Source organism: Suricata suricatta, chromosome 10 (assembly GCF_006229205.1).
Source record: "Suricata suricatta isolate VVHF042 chromosome 10, meerkat_22Aug2017_6uvM2_HiC, whole genome shotgun sequence".
Classification (NCBI taxonomy): Eukaryota; Metazoa; Chordata; class Mammalia; order Carnivora; family Herpestidae; genus Suricata; species Suricata suricatta.
The window spans coordinates 80,967,040-80,994,499 of NC_043709.1; the positions used below are offsets into that span (position 1 = coordinate 80,967,040).

Below are 27,460 nucleotides of genomic sequence, written 5' to 3' on the forward strand. Positions count from 1 at the left end.
GTGAAGTGCAATTCATTGCAGTATTCACTCATCTGTAGTCCACTGAAGTTTTCATCATTGAATTTTGTGAGGCATTTTGAAGTGATTTTGTATATAAAGGTGAATTTGTGTTAAAAGGTATTGATAGAGTGGGTTATATTAACCTCATGTTCTGATTTATATTAACCACATGTTCTAATTTAGTCACATTTTCATTATTTTTATTATAAGGCCTGCTGAAAATGACTGAATATAAACTTGTGGTAGTTGGAGCTGGTGGCGTAGGCAAGAGTGCCTTGACGATACAGCTAATTCAGAATCACTTTGTGGATGAATATGATCCTACAATAGAGGTAAATTTTGTTTTAACATTACGCATATTGATTTGTGCAGGCCTGTTCTTTGGGTACAAAAAAGGGCTTCTCTGATCATTTTTTGTGACTGCTCATTACAGGGCAATTAAACGGAAAATGATTTTACAAAGTTTTCTAAAATGTACTTGGGTTGCATGGCTTTATTGTGAAGTTATATACGTAACCAGAGGTATGGAGAGCCTTTCTTCTCTCTAGAGAATATTAAGATGTATAACATTCACTCTGTGTTAGTATATGTGCTTTTTGATTATAAGTGTATTTCTGAGTTTTATGAGAGGGTAAAAATGTGACTTTACAACTTACAGTCATTAAAAAATGTGGTTGTTTTATGTTTTGTTTGTTTTGCTATTTTTATGTCACATATAGAAGTTATAGTTGAATTGTACTGGTAAAATATAATCATTTGATGGTTGGTTTTTAAAAATAGACCTAATTAGTAGCATTTTCTTGTTTTCTCGTCACTTTGAAGTAGTGGAGCACCTACAGCTACATGATACATTTTTAAATGCTCATTCTTTGTGTCTATATATCTGTATCTGTATCAGGTCGTATAGAAGGGTACCACATCCAATCCTTACCTTTGCTTCTCAGCTCTCTTGTAATTTACTCAAGGAAATTTTAGAATTGCTTTTATTGCGAATTAATGAATAATTTTTAAATTAATTTCACAAAAAATTGCTAAAAGTATATAGGCCAAGAGCAGAGTAATAGAATAAAGGCCTGCAAGAGACCTTGAGAGGTCATGGAGTATTTCCTACTGCCTCCTGGCAGCACTATACTCAAATTATCTCATGCAGATAAGGATTTATTTAATCCAAAAGCCCTACAGGAGGGGATGGCACATAACTGTCCTTGTTAACTCACTTCCAGAATGGAATTATGAGCATATTTTATACATAGGCTGAATATTCATGTTAACTATAACATCAGTGGAGATGGAAATAAATATATCGCCTCGTCTTTGAAATAGACTTATGCTCTTAGATTATTTCTTAGACATCTTTGCCACAGGTTAGGTAGTCCTAATCCCTTAGCGTTTTATTCTGGATCTGCAGATCATACCAATTTTTTAATCAGCTCTGAAAAACTTCCCAGAACTTTCTCTTGAGTCCCTGGCTGTGGAATCTAGAACAGGTTAAGATGCTCTGTTAAGGGACTGTGCCATATGATGTCTTCAGAAAACACTTTGACTGCATTGAGGTAGATTCTGAGGGCATTGGTGGCCTTGGCAAGATGTTTATGCAGTTAGAGCTTTGAGGATTGATTAGATAACTTCATGAGGAAAATGTCAAATATTTTTCATACTGCAGAAGAGAAAAGAAGTGATGCTTATTTGGGGAGATTTGATTTAAACTGAGCCAGCTCTTACTGGCACGGGTCAAGGGAAGAGTCTGACTGAGGTGGAGCACCTGTGTAATGGTCTTCTCTTTTCCTCTTGCCGAGTCAGTTCAGGGCTGTAATGATGGTTTTATTTTGTTTTCTCTTTTTCTTCGAGAAGGATTAAATTCTAAAACCATCCTTTTAAGTCAGAGTTAAAAGGAAGTTTTAATAGAAATCAAGTTAAACACGGAAGTTTTCCTGGGATTTTAGAAGATGATTTTAGCAGAACTACCCTCCTCTTCTCTGAAAATCTGAGGAGTTCCATGACACTCGGTTTCCTGTCATAGATCATGAATGCTGGACAAGATAATGTGACAAAACATGTTAGGAAGCCTTTCTGTCAAAATTGTTTTTGATATAAATCTGAAATAAATAAAACCAAAAATTAATCCTTTAGTTTGAGTGAAAGTAGAAAAAGTTTATAAATTCAAACCCATAACGGTGATTATGATTTTTGCCAAACCAGAAGACTTTGAAAGCATTGATTACCTATGAACTTTGAAACTTTGGCATTCCCTCCTGAGTTTAGCCATCCGGGGAAAGCTATCTGAGATGGTCCCTTGTCTCCCAAATTACAAATTAAATTCTTGGAGTAATTCATATACAAGAAAGGCAACATAATTTAGTAGCTTATTTTAATAAATCGTAGTTAAGCTAAAATGCTGACTTGATATTTTTTAAAAAGTTAAAAAGGAGATTTAGGGATATCACTACTGTAGTTAGGATTTGATTGGTGAATAATGTAGGTCAGAGAGAAAATGAGAGAGGACATAACTGCACATTTGGAATTCTCATCAGTTTTCTTGCACTAAAACAAGTGGGAGGAAATTTTTAAAAAAATTAAATAATCCCATTTTCTGGTGATTTAGAATTTATAAAGATTTATACTAGGAGATAGGTAAAGAAGGTGGTCATTGATTCATTTTATAGCTAATGATCTCTGAGGTTGTAACTTGCCTGAGGATACTTAGCTAGTAAGTAATGGAATTTTAAGTTTTCTGAGAGCAAGTTAGGTGGGATTTCCATCGTACCCTTGTATATAACTTTAAAAATGAAACATTAGTCTTTAAGCTAGGAGGATATTTAATATTGGAGGCTGATTCAGATATATCAATACACCAGAATTTGAACTTAGCATTCTATTCCAGTGGCATCTGAGTGGCAGAGATACGACATAGAATTAGACAGGTGTGGCGCATACGTAGAGCACATTTATATTGGAGGCTCTGCGCATGACGATCAACTTTACTCCTGTCCTGAAACATTTTACCTTTATCTTTTGTGACGTTCACCAAAGAGTTCCAGAGATAATGAAGTCATCGTTAGTGACACAAGAATGTTAAAAAGTGAAAGCAATTTCCAAGCACAGTACCAGGCTAGAAATAACATAAACTTTTATAGTTCAGAGAATACTTGTTATCAAAACACATTCTCTGAAATGTGTTTTCCAAAGTAAAGTTTGGTGGAAGGAGAAAAATCTCGTTTTAAAAAATACTAGTTATAGAACCTGAGATCAAAATGATCCTTTGATTGATTAGCAAATATATATTATGTATCTACTGGATATAATATGCTAGCAAAAATAGAAGTATTTTTTTTTCCAGGCTGTAATTCATGGACATTTCCATGCTTCTGTTAATGTGACACTTAGAATTCAGTCTCAGTATTGTGCCTTACTTTGATGCAAGTTTCATACTCAGGAAGATGGATTCACAATTGGGATTGATTTGTTCCATCTGTAGAGCTCTGAACTGTGGAGTATTTATTCACCAAGATTTATCTGTTTCTCTATTTAATAAACATTTTTTTATTAATTATGGAGTTATTTTATTTGCTGAATAAGGCATTAAAGAGAGAACATTCATAATATTAAACCCATGTTGAAGAGTGGTATGGGAAAAGCATTGGGTAATGTTGTCAACTGTTCTTTTTCTGGTTTTAGACGTATACGTACCAGGAGTTACCAATGAGGGGGTGGGTGGCTTTGCTTCCCAGGGGACATTTAGCAATATCTAGAGATATTTTTGGTTGTCACAACTTGAGAAGGGAGACTGCTACTGGCATCTGTGATCTAGAGGTGGAGGCAGGGATGCTGTTAAACTTCCTACAGTACACTAGACAGCTCCCGCAACAAATTATCTGGCCCCAAACTTCAGTAGTGCTGAGGTTGAGACACTCAAGTGTTACAGAAAGCTTTAAACATTTCTTTGTCAAATTCAAGTCTCTGAATAAGATTTATGTTACATATTCTAACGTTAACACAGATTTAAACTTTAAACTAACAGTGTATTAGGTTATTCTAGTCTTCTGTTAAAACAGTGTTTTTAAAATAAGGTAGACAGCAATTTTGTACACGCATTTTTTCCTTAGGGCTTTGGCCAGCTTTCCCCTCTTTCAAGTGAGTGCCCTCTACTGGTCAATTTACTCACCTTTATTATAAATAACAGTGAAATATCAAGTTTGGTTATTTTTCCTATTTAAGCTGTAGGTATAATCAATTTAACCATGTAACTTTTATTTATTATTTTTTAAATAAGATTTAATATTTTTAAAACGTCAATTTTTCTTTTTTGGAGAGAGAGCGAGCAAGGCTGAATGGGAGAGAGGGCCAGAGAGAGAAAGAAAGATTCTTAAGCAGATTCCACATTCCATGTGGAGCCCAACATGAGGCTTGATCCCATGACCCTGGGATCATGACTTGAGCTGAAATCTAGTCAGACACTCAGTCAGCTGAGCCACCCAGATGCCCTGTAACTTTTATTTAAAAGTCTTATTTTATATGATTAATTTTTTAAAGTTTAAAATATCACCTTTAACTCTGACTTTTGTCATGCACACAGGAGCTACACTTGAGTTCAAAGCCTGGTGACAGGCTACACAGGGTGTTAAGAAAGGGCCTTTGGAAAGTGGCGAATTGTGAAAGTTCACATTTTGTAGATTTTTATAGTACTGTAGAATAGTTGTGAGCACCTGATTTTTAGAATAAAGTAACATAAAATTCAAGCTCTGTTTAGGTCAATTTAAGAATAAATATTTACTTAATAATAATAACTGCTTATTTAGACCTTAATGTTAAAAATTATCAGACATGTTTTATTCCCACTTGGTTTTTATAAATACAAAGCTTTACAAACATACAATGAAAGTTGGTAATGCAAGTAAGTGAAAGGAAAAACATGTTTTTATGATTTGGCATCTCTTAAGATTCTGTTTTTAACAGTGCAACTAATTCCTTAATTCCATAATTTTCAGTGCCCACTCTGTACCATGCAGTCTTCCTAGGGGCTAGAGATACATAGAGCAAAAGGGACCAGATCTCACTGCCTTCATGAAGCTTTCTGGTCTTAGATATATTTTGAAGAGCAGTGCTTCTAGAAAATGATTCTCATTCTATTTAATTTGGAGGCTTTGTGCTTTAGGAGGGCATTAGATTTCTTGCATCTCTTTTAAGTGTATTGTCAAAGAGTGTGTGGGTTTATGGAACAGTTGTATTATTGTAATCTTAATACAATTTGTAGAAATGGGTAGTAAAAATAAAATATTTGAGAGGATTAGGTAGGGACACAGTGCTTATGGTAGGTACTTTTTCAATTTCTTATTTTGAAATTTTTCAGACTATGGGAAAGTACTACAGTGAATACCTGTTATCTTTAAACAGGTTACATTGATTATTTGGTTAAGGTGATGGCTATCACTTTTCTATCTGTAAAGGTATCTTCTCTTTATTTAGTATGTACCCTGTGGGGCAATGTTTTGAGACTTTGAGCCCCACATTGAGAATAGAGATTACTTAAAAAAAAAAAAAAAAAAAAGACCTAGATGTTAGGTGTGTTTATTGCTGCTGGGATGTCAGTGCTTCTAGACTGTTTTTGATGGTCAGGGCTGAGGAACGTGTTTTATTTAAAAATCATGAGCTCATTCTTCCTCATCTTCCTCCATTCTTTTTTTCCCATGGTGAGAGGTTCTGGTTCTACCTTGTATAAATTTTACTGTTCTATAGCAGACAGCCGTTGAAATAAAATGATACCAGTTTTCACTCCTGGTTCTTGCAGTATTATTTTAAGTAAAACAGATTGAGTGAATTAACATTAGGCTAGCTTTTATATTTGTGGTATTGGGATTAAATATTTTTCTCCATTTAGAAAAGTAGGGATCCTTTTCATTTTCAAAATATTCTTAAACCACTTTAGGAAAACATTTAGGAAAGATGGAGCAGTTTGGGTACATGAAAATTAAGACATCATTAACAAAAATACAAGGAAACCTGAGAAAAGTATTTGCATCATATATGAATCAGGAAGCTCTCATATATAAATTAGAAAAAAAGCAAACACCCAAATGGAATAAAAAAGAGGCTAAAGTTATAAATAGCCAACCTATCCATCAAAAATAAAGAAAATAAAATGAATGACATAGAAACATATCAAATGATGTCATTAATATAGAAATACAGGTTCAAACAACAAATAACATTTTTTACTTTGATATTGGCTAAGATTATAAAGAGAGGGATTCTGGGAAGGATGTGTAGGCAAGTATATGCACTCTTTATGAGGTAGTGGGAGTGTACTTTACTATAAACTTTCTGGAGGTCAGTTTGGCAATATGTATTAAAATGTAAGCTGCATGTGCTTTGAAGTTTCTCTTCTAGGAATTGATCCCAAGGATTGGATTGGATAAATGTTTAAGATGTGTAATACATAAGAATGTTTATTGCAGTGTTATGATTTTTAAAAATGGAAATAATCCACATGGTTACCAGTAGGGAATGGTAAAATTAAATTATGGTTTATCTATACAAATTGTATTATACAGTTGTCAAAAGGATTAGGTGGATCTATATGTACCATCCTTGAAAAATATCCACTGTGTAAATGAAAGTTGCATCATAGTACATTGTATAGAGTGTGATTCCATATAGGATATAAAAACAGTGTGAATATGTACATAAAAAGTGGTAGGAGTTAAGCCAGACTCATTCTCTGTAGTATTTGGTTTTTAAAAATGAACTTATACTGTTTGAGAGGGAAGATTAAGTACTCATTTTTGAGGGAGAAAAGTCACTAACATGGTGGATACCATTAGATTCCTTCATAATTCACTTTCTCCCTTCTTTTTAAAGACTCAACAAATTGAGTCATGCAGATGTATCTTGGATAATGAAATTGGTATTAGGCCAATTAAAGAATAGCTGAGAGATATATAATACAAAACATGAAAATTATATTGGCATTTGTGATTATTAAGGTTGATCCATGATTGATCCTGCTTCACATTCTGTCCTTGGCATCAAGTGATAATTTATGGCAGGATGCCACATGACTCCAATAGGTTATAGATGTATGCTTATTATTACCTTTATTTTCAAAATCTGTTATGCAAATTTTCCTTGAGTTTATTCAGATTTGAACCAGTTTTATCTTTTGGAAGTAGTGTACATTTTATTTTTTCTAGTCTTAAGCTAAGATTGAACATTCTCATAATTTAAAGTATTCCTCATTTAGTAAAGAAATGTTTGTGTTCTTTATTATTACTTTTAACCAATGTCTTAATAAAAAATCCTGTCATGAGAACACTCTCAGAGATCCTTTGTAATCTTCAGGGTTTTAGCTTTCCTTCCCTAGAGCTGACCCCAGCTCCATTATATATATTTTGAAATTTGGTGACCAGTTTTGCAAAAAGTAGTCCAAGTGTAGATGTTCAATGATCCTATAAAAACAGGATACTACTGTTGCCATATAGTTCCTAGTAGCCAGTGGCCTGCCCTCTGACTTTTTTGGCCTATAATAGCAAGTGTAATGTAATGTATAAAATCATATAGTTAACTTCTTTATAGCACTTTTCATTTTATAAAGGATTTTCATAGTCTTTGATCCTAACTTGTGTACAGAGTCCTGTCTGTTACTAGTTTCCTACTTTTACCGCTGAAGGAACAACGGCTTAGTGTATGTGAGACGTTAAGTAGTTTGTCCACACTCACACCACAGGTTTAGTGAAGTTCTGTAGCTGCCCACAGATTGAAGATCCAGGAGTATATCTCTAGCCTAGATTGCTGTCCTGAGCATCGGATCTCTGTATCAAACTGCCTCCAGGTCAAATCCGTAAGCATAGGGAATTTGACATGCCCCAAATTGAACTCCTCTTTTCCTCTACCCTTCTCCTCAGTTCCTATGCCTAGTCAGTAAATTGGCATTTAAAAAATTGAGATATAATTCATACAGCATAAGATTCATCCTTTTAAAATACACAGTTCAGTGGTTTTTAGTATATTCATAAGTTATATGACCGTAATATTTTTGTCACCCCAAAAAGAAGCCCCAAACCCACTAGCTGTCAGTCCTTAGTGCCTTCTCCTGCTGGCTGCTGGCCATAACTAGTTTACTTTATGTCTCTGGATTTTCCTATTCTGAATATTTCATATAATTGGAATCATACAATATGTGGCCTTTTGTGTTTGGTCTTCATTCATGTAGGGTAATGTTTTTAAGGTCCATCCATGTTATCACATAGTTTAATACTTTATTCCTTTTTATGGCTGAGTAATATTCTGTTGTGTGGATAACACCATACTTTGTTTATTGATCAGTTCATGGGTTCCTCTCTTTGGCTATTCTGAATAATGTTGCTATAAATGTTTGTGTACACTTTTGTGTGTGAATACATATTTTCAGTTCTCTTGGGTATATACCTAGAAGCAGAATTGCTGAGTCATGTGGTATCTTTGTGTTTAACTGTTGGAGCAGCTGTCAAACTCTTCCACAGTGGTTGCAAATTTACATTCCCACCAGCAATGTATCAGGGTGGTTCTGCCAATTTTAGTCATTAAATAGTTCTCAAAATATTTAATCTTCTCCATCTATACTGCTGTTGCTGCCTTCAGGTTCTAGCATTTCTTGTAATAGTTTCTTAACTCATCTCCTGGCCTCCAACCTGGTTCCTTTCTATAATTTGTCATAATAATGCTAACAGTGAACCTGCTAATTTGATCTTTTCTCCCTATTTAAAAACCTTCTAGTAATTTAGTATAAGATGGAGTTCAAAATTTCTTAATGTGGCAGACAAGACCTTCCAGAAGCTGACTTCTTGATTGTGCGGTTTCACTTCTACCTGTAATTCCTCTAAGTTAAAGTTGTATTGAATTTCTTGGTTCCATGTACTCAACATAGTGTTTCATGTTTCTGTGCATTCTCTTTGTTCCTTACTGCCTGGAATGGCCTTCTCCTCCTGTGTCTTTTTAACTCATACAAGCAGAGTTGATCTCTTCTTCCTTGTGTGCTGCCTCCATTGTGCTTTGTTCAGCACATGGTGTTGCATTTATTTCATTGTGCTTTTTAAAAAAATTTTTTTTTAATTTTTTTTTTTTAATTTACTTTTGAGAGACAGAGACAGCATGAGCAGGGAGGGTCAGAGAGAGAGAAGGAAGTACAGAATCCGAAGAAGGCTCCAGGCTCTGAGCTAGCTGTCAGCACAGAGCCTGACGCAGGGCTCAAACCCGCCAGCTGTGAGATCATGACCTGAGCCGAAGCTGGACACTTAACCGACTGAGCCACCCAGGCGCCCCTATTTCATTGTGTTTTAATTATCTGTATATCATATCTCTTTTAGCAGACCTAGCTCTTTGAGGTCTGAAACTTTAGACTTCCTGGCATAGTATATGGTACTTAGTAGACGTTTTCTGTTTCCCTATGATCCAAGAGAGAGTTGAGTCGAGTGGATAGGTGGAAATGAGCTCATGAGCCTGCATTTATCTCTCTCAAATTCCATGTTTCTTCCCTACTACAGTTCTAACATATTAGGCAGTTATACAGGATTCTAGCTGCCCTTGAGAACTAGCTTTCTATAATAATCTTCGATGGCTTAAAACCAGTAGGGTGGAACACATCATTCTAAGATGGATACAAATAATCTTTTGGAAGAGTGGCAGAATATTTGAGCATTAAGAGAGTAAAAGTGAATTTCTCATTTTTCGCTATAAATGTTATTTAGCAGTATGTGAAAAGTACTTATGGTACTTAATGCGTTAAGAAAACCTGATTCAACATTTCAAAAGTAAATCTCCAAATAATACTTCAGCTGACATTTTCAGCAGCCCTGTTCATATTTACAAGAGCATCTGATGGAATCAGCAGCATGAAGATGGAGATTAAGTAGGACAATGCTTGTAATATGGTTGTCACAGTATCTGACATACTATTTTTTTGTTTGTTTGTTTACTATAGTGTCTTCCCATGTCAGGGTTTCACTGCCTGAGTTGGAAAACTAAACTGAGTGTGTTAAAGCATGAACAGACTGAGTAACTTGGTTACTATTAATTATAGTAGAAAATTGACAAAGTGATGTCTTGGTCAACAAGTTTATATCGTCTTGAATGATATAGTTTTAATTTTCAAATTTCTCTAATGGTTCCACAGATAAATTTCTATACATAAAACAACACTTAAAAGTGTTTTAACAAACTGGAAAACACTTCAAAAATTATACAAGTCATTGCAAAAAGATGAAAATTCCAAGTGGGCAAAGGACACATGTGATGGGAATAAATATGGAAATATGAAAAAAATTTTATATAACATTATTAGTCCTTAAAGAAATGGATATTAAAGCAATGAGGATTTTTAGCTTAATAAACTGACAGAAATTTAAAGAAAAATAAAGGAGTGCCTGGGTGGCTCAGTTGGTTAAGCGTCCGACTTTAGCTCAGGTCATCTCATGGTTCATGGGTTCGAGTCCCGTGTCAAGCTTGTGAAGACAGCTCAGAGCCTGGAGCCTGCTCCAGATTCTGTGCCTCCATCTCTTCCTTCCCCTGCTCATGATTTCTCTCTCTCTGCCCCTCAGAAATAAATAAACATTAAAAAAAGGTAAACTACAAAATCCATTGTTGGTGGTGATGAAGCTGGTACATGCACCAACCAGCTTTTGCATATCTTAACATTCTGCCACATTTGGTATAAATCCTTCTTTTTTTTCAAGATACAAAACTTAATACAGTTAAATGCCCCTGTGTTCTCTGTAGTCTTACTCTCTTCCCTCCCATAAATGTTTTTAAATTTTTCTTATATATTGCTTTGTTTATATTTTTATATTAAAGTTTTCATATTATATAAATTTGCTTGAATACAAAATTTATTGAGTCAATATAATTTTAAAATTTAGAACTTCATTGTTTTAATACAATTTACAATATCTTAAACTTGTACTTATTTGTAGTAGACTGTGTTATAGTGTATGCATGTATTTACATTGAATGGATTCATTCATTTACTTAACAGACAGTACTGATTACCTACTGTATGCAAGACTTTACACTTGAGATGTATGGTGGTGAGCAGAGCAGATATGTGCCCAACCATCATGGATGGTATATAGACAGTAATTAAACAACTACACAACAAAATACATAGGTACACATTATAATACATGCCGTGAAGGAAACACAGAGGTGCTGAAGAAGAACAGTGGTAAGTCCTTTGGATTTTATTTTTTAAAAAGGAAGGGATGCTATTAGAACACTTTAAGCAAGCAAGCAAGTGACATGATGTAGCCGACATTTAAGAACAATCACTAGCTGCTCTGTGGAAAACATATCATAAGAGTAACAACCCAGATCCCTGCTAGGAAGCAGTTGTAAGAATTTGCATGAAACCAAATAGTTGTCAGGGACTAAGCAGATGGTAGTGGTGGTGGTGGATGCTTGGATTTTAAAGTACATTTTGAAAATAGATAAATGGCATAATGTTGTAAGTCAGTATTAAATGCTTATGTAATTTTTCTTTGTAAGACATCTCAGGATGCCATGTTAGGTATATGTCCATTTTAACTATCATTAAAAAAAAAAATTAAACCCTTTTTCCTTAGCACATTTGCCAGAAGTGGTATTACTCTGTGAAAGGCTGTGAACATTTGTATATATAGCTTTTGGTGAATACTGTAATTGCTTTCCAAAAGGACTGTGCCTATTTATTGTTAACACCAGAAATGTTTGTGTTCTGTCTATGATTAAGTTTTGGCAGCATGGTAGATTTCATTTAGAAAAGTTTTTTACCTTGTCAGTAAATTAAAAAATAGCACTTTGGTTGGAAATGAAGGAAAATATATGGAATGACTTTCCTTCATTTTATTATGTTGAATTAATTTAAGTGGCTTTATCCTCATTTTGCAAAGGATGTTAGTAACCTATGTACCTGATAGAAAAGTTTATTCTCTTTGAAAGGCTGGAAATAATACTAAATAAAAATGTAAAGTCTTGTGGCACCTGGCTGGCTCAGTTGGTAGAGCACGGGACTCGATCTCAGCAGGGCCATGAGTTTGAGCCCCGCCTTGGGCATAGAGCTCACTTTAAAAACAAAAAAGTAGGGGCACCGGGGTGGCTCTTGGTTTCAGCTCAGGTCATGATCTCACAGTTCTCTGTCTGCCTTTGCCCTGCTCTTGCATGCTATCTCGCTTTCACTCTCTCTCAAAATAAATAAATAAAACCTAAAAAAAAAATAAGTAAAAATTTTTTAAAAAGTGAAGTCTTGATCTGTTTCTGGCTTCATTCTTAACTAGTTTCATTATACAATCCGTGTGTTTTTAAATTGCTTACTTTCTCAAAGTGGTGATTTTTCTTTAATGATGAAAAGAACAAATAGTATGCACTGAGAATACTTCAGATTTGTGAAGTTATTTTATTAGCTTAGAGCAGGGGGTGGCAACCTTTTCTCTAAAGGATCACATTGGTCTTTGTCACATAATTTTTACTTTTAATTATTTTAATAACCATTTAAAAACATAAACTGTTCTTAGCTTGTGGGCCATGAAAAAACAAGTGGGCAGGATTTGGCCTGTGGGCCAGTAGTTTGCAGAACCCTTATTTAGACTCTAATCTTGGGAAAGAATCTACATCGATGTCAATTTTTTCTACCTCCATATACTTCTTTTCTTATGGTTAATCTGAAGTTAGAACAAAATCTTTAGTATTTTTGTATCATTTTTATTTTGCTTTTTGCTTTGTCACCAAACCTGTCATTCTTTTCAGATTATACATTACCGTTTACCACTTTGTTCTTAAGCGTTTACCAAGTTGCACTGCTTTTTTATATAGCTCAGTGACTGATTAAACTTCTAAGGATGATTCTGGTTAAAATTAGCATTGGAAATACTGAATTTCTAACCTAAATCCATTATTTCTAATCAGGATATTCTACTCTATTGCACATAAGTAGATTGTAGATTACTTTGTTCAGTAACTGAATGTGACTCCGAACATTGCTGGCAATTTTGTTAGGGTTTAGAAGGGAAACGATAATGGGAATGAAATGTATCAGTGAATAGGGACTGCTTTTCCAGTTTCTCAGTCCCTTTGATGGAGTATTCATCAAAAATGCAAAGCATTTCAAAATTTTGTAAATGGGAATGCACTGAGGTACATCTTGGAGGAACTACATGTGGACAGGTGGTGAATAGTCCCCCAGCCACACCTTAGGTACAGACTTTGGTGGCTCTAGAAAAGTGTGGTCTTTAACTTTGTTATTGGTAGAAATGTTTATATGTGAAGACTAAGGAAACTATCAACTCTAAGGTTAACCTAAGTTAGAATTGGTAAGTGAAGAATGTGAAGTGATAGCAATAGGTAAGGTAAGTCTTTGGTCTGTAGCCACACCTGGGTAATGAGTGGATTGACTAAGACACTGTACTTTGCTCTCAATCCCTGCTCTTTCACCACACATCAAAAATACTGGTTTCAATTTATAATACACAGGAGTTCTTTCAAGTACTTAGTTAAGAGGATAGGCTTAAAAAATGCTAACCAAATGTTCAGATCTTTAGTAAAAAGCTTCTTGTTTGGTAAATCAATATCCATCCTTTTTTTCTGTCTGAAGAGAATTAATTTTATTATAGACAATTTTGAAAATTGTTTACTTTAAAAGAAAACCATGACCTCATAGTCTAATAGGCTAGTCTTTCACACTTTTAAAATTAAAAGTCATAGGGGCGCCTGGGTGGCTCATCTGGTTAAGCACCTGACTCTTGGTTTTTTAGCTCAGGTCATGATCTCACTGTTCCATTAACAGCCTGGAGCCTGCTTGGGATTTTCTCTCCTTCTTTCTCTCTGCCCTCCTCCACTCATGCTATCTCTCTCTCCCAAAATGAATAAAAAAAAAAAAAGATTTCAATGCATTAGGAAAAAATTAAAAATCATAGAAAGGAATATGTTTAATATAGCATCTAGTGCCAAAAAAAGTTAGTTATATCTTAACTCTATCAAAAACACAGCCTTTTAACATTTTGATGTATATATCACCAATTTAAAAATAATATGTACAGATAGTTTATATAGATATATTCATATATTTGGGATCATGCTACATATATATATTTTTGTGTTCTATAAAGAATTTTCAAATATTTTACCAAAAACATGATTTTTAGTGACCGTTCTTTTTCTTTAATGACAGAATGCTCTATGCAGTAAATCATGAATTAAGGACACTTTAATACTACCGCCTACATGTGGAACAATACGAAACAATAAGTCCTTGGTTTACACTTTATACACATTTTCAGTCCTCCCTCTTATTCCATGACTTCACCTTACCTTGCACAATCCCTTCCCCTTATTTTTTGAGTCCTATTTCGACAGAGAGTACATGAAGTCTTAAGTATTAATCAAAAGTCAGAGGAAAATAAGATTTTCCTTTTAAGATTCTATAATGTTATCCACTCCCTTTGCTTTATTCAATCTTAAGAGTTGCACAGTCTCTTTAAGATATCCATCTTTTCCCCCTCCTTTTCTTGATCCCTCTTTTAATAGAGGCCCCACAGAATTTGCAGACAAAACAGTCATGCTCTCTAGAGTTATCGTAGTATCCATCTGGCTGTTAGATGTTGTTTTCAGGATTTCAGAAATGGATAAGTGCCTTAAAATCCTCAGTACTGACGTTATATATTCTTTTGACTGTAAGTAAACAGATGCATGACAATTATTTGTAAATTTATTGATTTTTCTTGCCATTCTAAATCATCCTGAATAACAGAGTTGGTAGAGCTATCCCACTTCTATAATAATTATTTTCTTTAATAGAGCATTTGGGTCTTTTTGTTAATAATATGAACACTTGCATTGTTGATCTCTGCATAATGCTTTTTTATAAATTTTTAAAATTGTGATAAGGTATATGTATCTTATATATAATATATATTTTATATATTATTGCAGCCATTCTTGAGTGTACAATTCAGTGTCATTATGTAAATTCACAATGTTGAGCAGCCTTTAGCTCTATTTCCAGAAGTTTTTCATCATATCAAACAGAGATTCTGTGCCCATTGAACAATAAACCGCCTCCCCCCCATCCCATATAACCTCTATTCTACTTTTTGTCTCTGTGGCTTTACCTATTTTAGGTATCTCATGTAAATGGAATCATAGATATTTGCCTTTTGTGTGTGGCTTATTTCACTTAAGACAATGTTTTGCAAGTTTCCTCCATATTGTAATATATATTAGAAATTCATTTCTTTGTATGGCTGAATAATATCACATTGTGTATATATTCTACATTTTGGCTATTGTAAATAATGCTGTGATGCAAATTGGCATACAAGTCTCTGTTTGACTTCCTGCTTTAATTCTTTCGGTTATATATCTAGGAATAGAATTGCTGGATCTTATGGTAATTCTATGTTAAACTTCTTGAGGAACTACCAAACTATTTTCCACAATGACTTCACGATTTTCCATTCCTACCAGCAATGTATAAAGTTTCTAGTTTCTCCACATCCTTGCTAACACTTGGTTTCCTTTTTTTTTTTTTTTTTTTTTTAATAAGAATAATAACCATCCTGGGGGTATCTGGGTGGCGTCAACTCTTGATTTTGGCTCAGGTCATGATCTCATGGTTTGGTTCATGGGCTCGAACCCCACGTCAGGCTATGTGCTGACAGTGTAGAGCCTGCTTAGGATTATTCTCTGTCTCCTTTTTCCTTTGCCCCTTCCCTGCTCACACTATCTCTTTCTCTCAAAATAAATCAATTAAAAAAAATTAAAACCATTCTAATGAGTGTGAAATGGTAGCTCCTTGTGGTTTTCATTTGCATTTCCCTAATGATGTGTTGAGCATCTTTTCCTGCGCGAAATGGCTATTTGTGTATATTCTTTGGAGGAATACCTATTCAGGTCCCTTTGCCCAATTTTGAATTGGGTTGTCTTTATGTTGTTGAGTTGTGCATAACACCTTTTTAAAGTAAAAGGTGCACCATAATAATCCAGACTGTGTTTCTCCCTTCTCAGGATTCCTACAGGAAACAAGTAGTAATTGATGGAGAAACCTGTCTCTTGGATATTCTCGACACAGCAGGTCAAGAGGAGTACAGTGCAATGAGGGACCAGTACATGAGGACTGGGGAGGGCTTTCTTTGTGTATTTGCCATTAATAATACTAAATCATTTGAAGATATTCACCATTATAGGTGGGTTTAAGTTGATAATAAAATGACATTGAGGAGTAATTATAGCTTTCGTTTCCTGAATCTTTGCTGACTATCATGCATAAATTATCTCATTTGAATTTTAAAATAATAATGAGGTAGGCGTTTACAAATTAAGTTCTTGAGGATCAGAGCAGTTGAGTAACTTATTCCAGATTGCATAGACGGCGGTGCTTTAGGCCTGTTTGATTTTAAAAACTGTGCTCTTAACCACCGTACACTAGGGTCACAGGGCCTTAAGCTAGAGCCATCATAAAAATGAAAGCCATCAATTGAGGCTGAGGTAATTGAGGTGGTACCACTCAAATAGCCTTAAAAATAATTGAGTATATTTAGTGTAGAATTTCTTGGAACTGGAAAAACATTGGCTTTAAACAGTTAAGAAAAACAAACTCTGAAGTTGTGAAAGATTGAAATACTAGAAAAATTACAGTTTATAAAGGATCTGACAAATCTACATAAAATTGACTACTTTAAAAGAATTATTGTATTAAATATACTTTATATTCTATTTCTTCGAGGATTTCCAGTTTTCAAAAGAGTGCGTATTAAATATCCCATGCGTTAGCTGTGTCTATAACAGTGAGTTAGCCCAGTTAAGAGGTTTAACATTGTATCTAATACGTTTCTTACTGCATGCTTTCCTTGTAGTCTGGTGATAGAGAAAAAGAAATTTGAGTGGATGACAGTGTTTTTGTTGAATTGTACATTGGTGTCAATATGTTTGTTAACCTATAAAGGCTTTGCTAATGAGTAGGGGAACTGAGAATCTGAACCAGTTCTGACTGTTGTCTACTTGCTTCTTACTCCATGGTGTATCTTTGAAATTCACCCAAAATTGTGAAGGAATATAATTTTATCCCAGATTTAGAGTTTATACACATCATATTGAAAAAAATCAACCTGTAGAAGGACTTTTAACAGAATAAACAGTGTAGTAACATCAGTGTTGTCCACATAGATACCAGACTCTTTCCACCGTGGTAGACTCTTTTTTGAGAAAGGTATGTGACAGTGAGGTCAGTGTTGTAATTTATGTTTTTGTGTAAACATTTTTAATTCTGTACATATACATTTAATAACATGTACAGTATATGTTTCTAAAGTTATAATTTTAAAAATTAGGCATAGCACTCTTTTGGCTTAGAATTTTTCAATATTTTCTGTTTTATCATTATAACCTACCTGCATATGAACCTATTTAACTGTAGTTTTCCTGTATTTCTGGGTATTTTACCTTTTAAGAGACAAATTCTCTGTTTAAAATGGAGAAAAAAATAACTAGAAGCAAGGAAAATTTGGTGTGGTAGAAACTAGGAATTACATTAAATGCCTTCTTTCAGCCGTATTTTATAAGATAAAATTATGGACAGTTTTTGAAAGATTTTTTTGTTACTAATGTCTCTGCTGTAATTTTCTTTTTCTTCCTCAGAGAACAAATAAAAAGAGTTAAAGACTCTGAAGATGTACCTATGGTCCTAGTAGGAAATAAATGTGATTTGCCTTCTAGAACAGTAGATACAAAACAGGCTCAGGACTTAGCAAGAAGTTATGGAATTCCTTTTATTGAAACGTCAGCAAAGACAAGACAGGTAAGTGAAATTATAATCAGTATGAATCTCTTTTCTGTAAACTATATCATAATTTTAATCATTAATCATAATTTGCTAACCTATATTCTGATGGCATCATTTTGAGGGCAGGAGGCAAGAGCACTGATCAATGTACATACCTGATAGCATGACCGTTACATTACTTGATATAACTTAATGTTTCTTTCTGTTATGCTAAAATAGAAAATAAAACAATGTTTACTTGGTAAATGTTCTTTTAAAGACATGAAAGGGCAGCATTTCTTAATCAGTGTCCATGGTATTACTTTTGGCTTTGGTTTCTTTCCACATTGAGCATTTCTCTTAAACTCAGCACATCTTACATTGAGCATCCAAGAAATGTGGAAATTTTTTTAAACTGTTATATTTATAAAGTCAAAGAACAGGCGAAAAAATAACTTAGTTTCCTATTTTAGAAGTGTTTTGAAGAGTATTAGGGCATGTGTTTCTAGATTAAATTTTGTTGTATTTGAAGAATTTTACATTGGTAGAATTTTTTTAAGGATATATTTATTTTTGAAGAAAGTTTTAATTAAAGTGAGAGGATATTTAGAAAGTAAATAGAAATTCTCAGTTATTTGTTTGCTGTGTTATGCTGACAAAAATTAATGCCATAATGACCCTGAATTTTGTTTTTCAAAAATTATCTTCATTTTTAAAAGTAACATTTTCTCTAGGTGAAATCAAATATTTTTAGGTGACATTATTTAACCTATTTGTATGAAATGAGAGTTTAACATATAGAAAAAAATTCTAGAAAGGAATACATAAGGATATGATGGAATATAATTTTCATATGCTAAGAAATTGATCAATATATATTCCTTACAAGATGAATGTTTATTTTGGGCTTTGCTACATGTACCTGTGAACCCTGAAAACCAATTTTGTGGAATTTAACTTCTGTAATGCTAGGAGTTAAGAAAATTGATGAACAATTCATTACATATAAAACAGGTTAAACTTATAAAAACAAGTATCCAAAAACTTTCACTGAATTTTGTAAAGGTGTAAACACCTTTAGCTAGTTATGTCTGTTAACCTAGTGGAAAAACTTATGCACTGCTTCCATCGCTATACCAATTTGATACACACTGAAAAAACAATGAATTCTATTTTAAGTGTTTTGGGGGATTAAAAGCTGAATTTCTGCAGTTTGATTATAGTACAGGTATCTCATTCTAAAACCTGACTTACCGGGTTAAAGAAAGAAGTTGGTATGTTGCGCTTCCCCTTAGAGGAGTTAAGATTTCATTCAAATCCATTCCCAGGTCCTAAAGACTGGGAAGAGTTTTGTTTTTGTCTTCTTTTTACCGATGTTCTCCAACCAGACTTCTTGATTTCCCTTATAGAGGAAGTACTCAGAAAACATGATTATAATATTTATAACTTTTCTCCCAGCACTTTCTTTTGAAAATTTTGCAAATGTAAAATTAAAGGAATGTTATTGAAAATGTAAACATGCCTACTGCTAAATCATACCATTAACATTTTATTAACTTGGATTATTTGTAACTTTTGAAAGATACTTTTTAGATATTAGTTAATATTTTAGCTCACATTTTACAAAAAAAAAATATATGAGATTTTGCCTAATGTTATGAAGGGTTGCAAATAGAGCAGGGCTGCTAATACTTTAATATGCATATGAATGGATTGGGTTTCTTATTCCAATCCAGATTCTAATCTGTGGGTTCAGGTTGGGATTTGTAATCCTGCATTTCTAAAAGGCTCTCAGGTGATGAGTTTTGGTATGTGGACCAGACTTGGGGTAGGGGACAACACAGAAGATGGTAAAAGGGAGTCATCTTTTTATTCCAACAGTGTTGCCCTCTGTTTCTCAAGGATAAGAGCCTTTTAGCTGTGTCATGTATGGTTATTACCTAAGAAGTACTAGTTTATTCTTAGTGTTTGACGTTAATGCTTTGCTAGACCACAACATTCATAATTAATCTGAAAATTACCTGGATTCCTTTTAAAGTAGATTTGTAGATTTTATAATTTTTTTTTATGGGGGGAGGTGGGAAGGGTAAATGTATGTATGATATGGAAGTGGATTAATTTAAATTTGCTTTGTAGATATTTATATAGAGATGATCTAATTAAAATGCAGAGTAATATAAAGGCATACTTGTAGTACTTTATTTCTTCTAACACTCAGCTTTTCTTATATTTATAACCTATTCATATCTTTATATAATTTATGTTGCTAAACTGTAACTTAGATATTTTAGTTTCTGATCTTTGACTTCTTTTTATTCCATGGACTTGTTGATTTGCCTTTGAAAAATTTATTCATCTTCCTCTGCTGAAATTAATTTGATATTTGCATGCTTTTGGAGGACTTTAAAGAACTATTCCAAGTAATTGTGGAGGTTATGAAATACGTAAAAATTTTTAAAATTTACATTTCCAGATTTTCTGAAAATTTGAAGCCCTGTTTTCTGCAAAGTATTTTGTTACTCATCTGCTATTATTTATTTGCTATTTGAACAAAATAAATATGTATACTCTTCTTGCATTTTATCAGCAGCAGTTTGTTTAATGCCCTACATTTTAGTCTTGAGCATGGACCTAAAAAACAAACACCAAACATAATTATAAGTGAGGTTAGTAGGAATAAGACATTCATTTAGGACTAAAGTTATTTTAAGCTTTGGGGGCCACAAGTGGTATCTGTTGCAATTTTTTTTTTCTTATAATGCTTTACAAATGCAAAAATAATTCTTAGCTTGTGGCCAGTACAAGAAATAGGCTGTGGCTGTATTTGGCCTGCGGCCGGTAGTGTGCTGATCCCTGATTCTCTGGGGAACCTTATTGTTTGATTAGATGCTAGAAGTTAGGTAAGACTTTTGACTTAAAATTTGCAGGCTAACACTAAAATTTTAAAATAAAACTTACATAGTCTATGAAAGGGAAATAGGAGTTTTACTCTAATACTTCTTAAGACAGGATTACAGAATATATATCTTATGAAATTTGTAATTTAAAAAGCCCATCAGATAGGCTAGAATACAGTGAATTGTATATATATTTTTTATAATATTTTAGTCCACATCTGAAAGGCCAGAGTAATTTTTATTTTCTGCTAATATGCTTTACGTGGTCTCTGTGTTCCTGGATATAAAGACTGCAACCCCTAGTTCATGTTTATCTGGGTAGTTTAGTCATTGCCAGATTTTTCCGGCCTCATTGGGCAGTGGATGCAGTGTTGGCAAAGACTGTTAGAACCAAAACATTGATACCATGGTAATCAGCTGTGTGTTTTCCAGTCTGCTAAAATCAGAATTGGGGAGTATTCAGTAAAGTGGATGACGGAAGCAGAATTCTTTGCATATCTGCTACTCCTGATTCAGCTTTTTTGCTTTCTGGAGGTCTCAATATGACCATAATGGGAAAATTTTATAATTGGGAAAATTTATAACTTAAAAATGTTGAGTGATTGATTAGTTTCCTGGTTCTTATTGTTAATTTCTAGATACTTAAAATTAGTTGTGAGAAGACCTCCATTAAAGAAAACTTTTGGTCAAATTGTTTTAAAGCAAACCAAATAAGAAACTCCTTATGTGTCATATTTCTGTTTAATAGTTTGTAGTTGCGTTTGTGTACATGAGATAGATATCTTGAACTTTAACTTTTTGCAAGTTAAAAATAAAACAATTCCCGAGCACCTGCTGTGCACCATGCATAACCTCCCATGTGGTGGTTTTGCTGCATGTCAGTAGTACCTGAGATGGACTATTGTTTAGCCATGTGTCTTGAGAAATACAGCAATACAGAATTGTTTTTTAGAATCCATCTAGTTTACCCCATGCCTGTCCACCAAGAACGCCAGTAGTCCTGCATCTGTTTTTACTGACAGTATTTGAAGTGTTGTTTCCTTGAAAGAATTTGCAAGAATTTTTGCTGATAATAAGTCACTTAGCAAGAACTTGTGTAAAATGAAATCACTTAGTGAAAGCATTATAGACACCAGGATATACAGTGATGCTATTTGTTGACAATTCCTCTTCTGGTGTGGAATACTCTTATTTCCTTAGTCTCACAGGTGTGTTTTCAGATGATAGATGAACTGAGATTGTCAAATCTCGTGATTTAAAAAAAATTATATTATACACTTTTGTTCTTACATAAATATTTTCAATATTGAAAGTTTAGTAAGTAACATTTGAAAATGAGTATGTGTGGCAGTGAGCCATATTCTTAAGAATAAATCATTGGGTGCCAGTTAAGAGCTTATAGCAGCGGGCCACAGTGGATATTGGATATCTGTTTCAGCTGCACTTTGTCTTTAAAAATTACCTACACATTTTGGGGTATGAAATCAGTGTTCTTTGGTAGTGCCAGTGGTTGAAGGTACACACAAGAATAAATCATGTTCTCCTGATGTCAGTATGATTGTAAGGCATATTAGTAGGAAATGAGAAGTAGTTTAAGTCTGAGAAAATAACTGACTCTTTAAAATCTAATATAATTTCCAATTAGTAAAAATAAAAAGTGAACAGAGTCACTCTGGAATAACTATTTCTCACTATTAATTATCTTAGCCACTGAGGCCCTAATACTGAATTCTTGGTGGTGGGTAGTAATCTTTTCTTCTTAATTATTGGCCTCCAGTTCTCTCTCTGCATTGCTGGAAACAAAAATCACATATCCTGTACTGGTGATGGGGATGTGCACACTTAAAAAGTAGATATGTTCAAAATGATTTTGGAAATAAGTTACAATCAAAACTTGCTTCTGCTAAATTAGTAGGGGACCAAAACCCTGTTCCCTACCCCCCAGCATTTTTTACTACTTTTCTATTGATCTTGTAACTATTTTTTAAATAGGAGTAAAAGTTTACATTCTTAAAAAATATGAGCTTTTACCTGGTTTGTTTTATTTTTATGTGTATATGTCTATATTTTAATTTCTTGCATTGATTTTTGAATTGAAAGAGAATCATTTGTGAAAATATCCTAAATGCCAGCTCATACTTTACAATTTATGTACTTTTCAAGTCATTTTAATGCCTTAAATTATTTATCTTTTATTTATTTAATGAGAATTTCTAATATATAATTCTTAAGGACTTAAAAAGTAAAAATACACCCTCTCCTCTTGTGAATGGTAAATATTAAAATTTAAAAAATTTGTATACAGGCACAAATGGCTATCTAATTTAAAGTATCAGTATATTTAATAATTTCAGAAAATGGTTGGAAATTTTTATTTTGTAGTTGGCTTAGCCAGCCAGCCAGCCAGTTGAGTAAATTGATTCCATTTAAAAAGAGATGCAGATTTTCTTGGGCTGTAATGATTTTTGTACTACATAGCTGAATAGAAATATATTACTGCGTGGTATAAATAACTTGAAATGTACATTTTAATATATAAATAGCAAATTTAAATACCTCTTTCTTAAGAAAACTTAATTTTATCAATTTTAAAGTTTTACTTTAAAGATAAATTATAGAACTCTCCTGAAGCAGTGCTTAATATATTCTTGTGATTTATAAAAAGTAATATACACTTAAGAATTGAGGTATCTTTTTTTTTCCTTAACTAGTATAGGCAATGAATGTGTGCTTTCACATGCAAAAATTAAGCCTTAGTTGTTGGTTTACTTCAGTTAATATTTAAATGGCCAATCCTTTGTGCCTGATTGAATTTAAAACTACAAATCATATTTTTGATATGTATTAGCGTTCTAGGTACTGGGTTCATTGTGTCACATTTGGCTCTTAGAAAGATTGAGGTTACCAATCCCAGAGAGTTCAATTATGTCAATCCCCATGGCAAGTAATTCATTTTAAAGTAAAAACAGGTTAAGCTTAAAATTAAATGTGCAATAAAATATGCCATTCTTTCTAAATATTTACATTTTCTTTTAGAAGAATAAACACAAATACTAATCTTTTAAGTTAATTTGTACTACATGGAGATTAGTATTTGTGGATATCTTTTAGATGTGAGCTTCAACTTTGGTGGTATGTTTTTCTAGATAAATTAGGAGTACAGTTAGCTGAATACTCTGTCCCCTTTGGCTGCTGCTTACTATTCTGGACTGGAAAGGACATTAAAAACTTTGTTAACCTCCATATGGCCATATATGATTTGTTGTCTTAGCTTTCTCACTGTAGCCTTAAGCAGAAATCCTTTTGTCCCTTTAGAGTATTTAAATTAGAATGGAAGGTAGGAAGCCAATATAATTGGATAGTGCTCTAAAAATTATTTTTAAGACTTCTTTCTAATAAGAAAACAAAGTGCACTGTTGGTATTCTGTGTGTGTACTTTAAACAATTCATGATGTTTTCATATTATGGTAGATGTCCCTCATGTAGCTTTTTTATTTAAGTAATGTAGCTATCCACTACAAAAGTCCATCTCTGCTCCACTTGTGGGCCCTAGAAATGGTCTGGACAGTGTTTTAACTGAAGATAGAACTCAAATTTCCAGTCCCTTGACCCAACTTTATAAAATTCGAGGTATTTGTGTGAGTGTGTTTAAATATCCCTTCTGTACCATTTTTCTCCTCCTTCCCCATGTAAGGCACGGGTAGGAGAAGCAGGCATGCTTGTTTTTCCTGAGTCAGATAATTTAAATCTGACTTCAGTTTAAGCTTTGATTAATCCCATGACTAGCAAACTATAATGATTGCATTAGTTGATACACAAATACTAATACAGGTCCTAGAGTTTTCATGATCTCTCCTAATTCCTACTTTAAATTGCTTTAAAAAATTCCAATTCCATTACAAAACAAAAGTGATTTTAAAGAACAAACCAGGTTCAAGCCCATATTTTAAAACTGCATCCCCACTTTTTTTTTGAAACAATCTGATGTCTGTTTTAAAAAGAAATTCTCAAGTAAAGATCATAATTTTAAACTTCTTGCACAAGGCTGTCCCAATAAATTACAGTTGCCAATGAAACAGACTTTAAAGAAGTTGTGTTTTACAATGCAGAGAGTGGAGGATGCTTTTTATACATTGGTGAGAGAGATCCGACAATACAGATTGAAAAAAATCAACAAAGAAGAAAAGACTCCTGGCTGTGTGAAAATTAAAAAATGCATTGTAATGTAATCTGGTAAGTTCAGCATATTAAGTTCAGATGTCTTTCAAAGGTAACAAAGTAGCAACCACTTTAGAACTACCTAGGGTGCGGGATTCTGATTGGCAGTATTAAAAGATAAGAAATTGGTAGTTTGTTTCCATCATTACTATACTTATTTTTAATCTAATGTGTATTAATTCTAATTGACGCAGTCTTGATAGCTGTAGACTACATTTGTCATTGGGTCTAGAGAGGGAAAAAAAAAAAAAAGAAAAACCGTAAAGAGGAGTAAGGTTGAGTAGCCCAGAAGGTGGGGAATGGCGCACTTTTACAGTGTATTCTTTCCTTTGGACATTCTGCAAGCAAATACTTGTTTTGCTTGTGTTCTCTAACTCGGCGACAGCAACATCATCGTTTTACCCACGTAAGAAGCCTGGAAGTCTTGGGATTACTCTTACATCCCTCTTTGGCACTCCCATTTGGAGGCAACCACAAATTCCTTTGATGTTACATTCCAACTTTTCTCACATCATTTCTTGACGGGACTGTTATAACTTATTTGGTTTACCTGTTGCTGCCTTTATTGACAGTGCAACCAAAGAGATACACTTAAAAGAAATGTCATTGTCTTTTCTTTAAGTCCAGTCACTGACTTTCTGTTGCTATGGAATAAAATTTCACACTTTATAGCATATATATCTTAACATCTTCTTACCCCTCTAACCTTTGGCCTTATTCCTAAAAACTCCTTGCCTGAAGCATTTTTTTTTTTTTTTGGTCCTATGTAAAAAACAAAACAAGACATATTATTACCTTTCCTTGAGTCTTGGCTGTTGATTTTGTTTGGATGCCCGTATCCTTATCTATAGCCATATTAATTAGCTAACATTTTTTTCATGATTCTCTACTATCCAAGAATCTTTCTTTATAGCCTTAAATGGGCATACTATCCAATATACTGTTCTTAACTGTTACATGCTTGGCATTTTACATTGAAATAACCTCTTTTATGTTTGATTCCCAAACAGTAGAATCTTAGCCAGAATCATGTATTTTTAATCTTTGCATGACCATGATTTAAAAAGGTTCCTGGTGGGGTGCCTGGGTGGCTCAGTCGGTTAAGCCTCTGGCTTTGGCTCAGCTCAGATCTCACTTTTGTGGGTTCGAGCCCTGCGTCAGGCTCTGTGCTGACAGCTAGCTCAGAGCCTGGAGCCTGCTTCCAGTTCTGTGTCTCCTCTCTCTGCCCCTCCCCCTCTCATGCTCTGTCTCTCTCTGTATCAAAAATAAATAAAATAGTAAAAAAAAATTTTTTTTTTAAAAAAAGGTTCCTGGTACACAGAAACTGCCCATTTGGATTTACTGAGTAGAATTTCTAAGTGTACTTTCTAAACTAGCCCACATTAAATTTGGTCTTACTCAGAAAATATTTAACTCAGTAGTTTTTATTAAATTGATTTGAGTTCTGAAATAGTATATCGCCCAAAAGCATAAAGTGTACATCTGAATAATAGACTCTGTTCCAAAAGATAAATGGTATACTAATCTGCTAAACTCATAAGAAAAAAAGCATGACTGGCATTAATTTTTATTGAGATTTATGAACTCTTAATATTTTTTGAGTATCATTCTGTAGAGTAATATCTTAATTTAAAAATTGTGGTAAAACTTAACATTGCAATGCAGTTTGAAAAGAACTTTTTTAAAAAGTGAAACTACTTAGAATAAAGTAAGTTTTACACTTTTTTATTTAAAACAAAGGTGGAGGCATATACTTCCCTAAGATTTCTAACTTGTGACTATGTAGTATAAATGTCAGGTAATTAGTGGGCATGATGAATTGAATCCTTGCTTTTTTCAGTGGGCATGGATATCATCTTATTTAAAAGTATACTTGGTAATACTTAAATTTTTAAGTAAAAATATTTTTACAAAATTAATTTTAAAGTAATAAATATATACAAATGTGTTTTTCTTAGTCCTAAAATGGATGGGTGTAAACAAAATTACTGGGATACTTTTTGTTTTAATAAATGTGTGTCTGAAAATGACTAGTTCTCATATGGAAAAAAGGAATTCTGTGCCGTTTGAATTAATTGTAATGTATCCTTAATCATTGCAATTGTTTAATTTTAATAAGTTACATAAGAGTTAAATATTAATAGTGCAACATTATAACCTAAAGTATTTGTCAAAATCTTAGAAGACGGTAACGTTATCACATTCTGCTTTCATTGTCCCCGAAATACTTTTGTATTGTTTTTTAACTTACAGGGTCTTCTCAATATCCATCTCGTGGTATTTCATTTTGTCTGCTTCTACCATTTTATCTTCAATCTACTATTGCCATTTTTCTTCATTATAAAAGTAGTTGAGGGGCGCCTGGGCGGCTCAGTCGGTTAAGCGTCCGACTTCGGCTCAGGTCAGGATCACAAGGTTCCTGGATTTGAGCCCCGCGTCGGGCTCTGTGCTGACAGCTCAGAGCCTGGAGCCTGTTTCAGATTCTGTAGCTCCCTCTCTCTCTCTGCCCCTCCCCTATTTGTGCTCTGTCTCTGTCTCAAAGATAAATAAATTATAAAAAAAAAGTAGTTGAAATGGAGTAGACTACATA

General features: G+C 33.6%; 1 protein-coding gene across 2 annotated transcripts in view; it reads left to right on the top strand.

Annotated features, from left to right (window-relative positions):
* Window positions 1-126: 126 nt before the first annotated feature.
* KRAS (KRAS proto-oncogene, GTPase) overlaps window positions 127-27,460 on the top strand; it is a 33,954-nt gene continuing 6,620 nt past the window's right edge. Inside the window, exons 1-5 of one of the 2 annotated variants that reach the window (XM_029953272.1) lie at window positions 127-332; window positions 16,003-16,181; window positions 17,632-17,791; window positions 24,762-24,877; window position 24,957. In XM_029953272.1, the coding sequence (XP_029809132.1) occupies window positions 222-332; window positions 16,003-16,181; window positions 17,632-17,791; window positions 24,762-24,877; window position 24,957 (567 nt within the window). In that variant the 5' untranslated portion in view covers window positions 127-221. The remainder of the gene's footprint in view (window positions 333-16,002; window positions 16,182-17,631; window positions 17,792-24,761; window positions 24,878-24,956; window positions 24,958-27,460) is intronic. The other variant, XM_029953271.1, reaches the window with a different exon arrangement.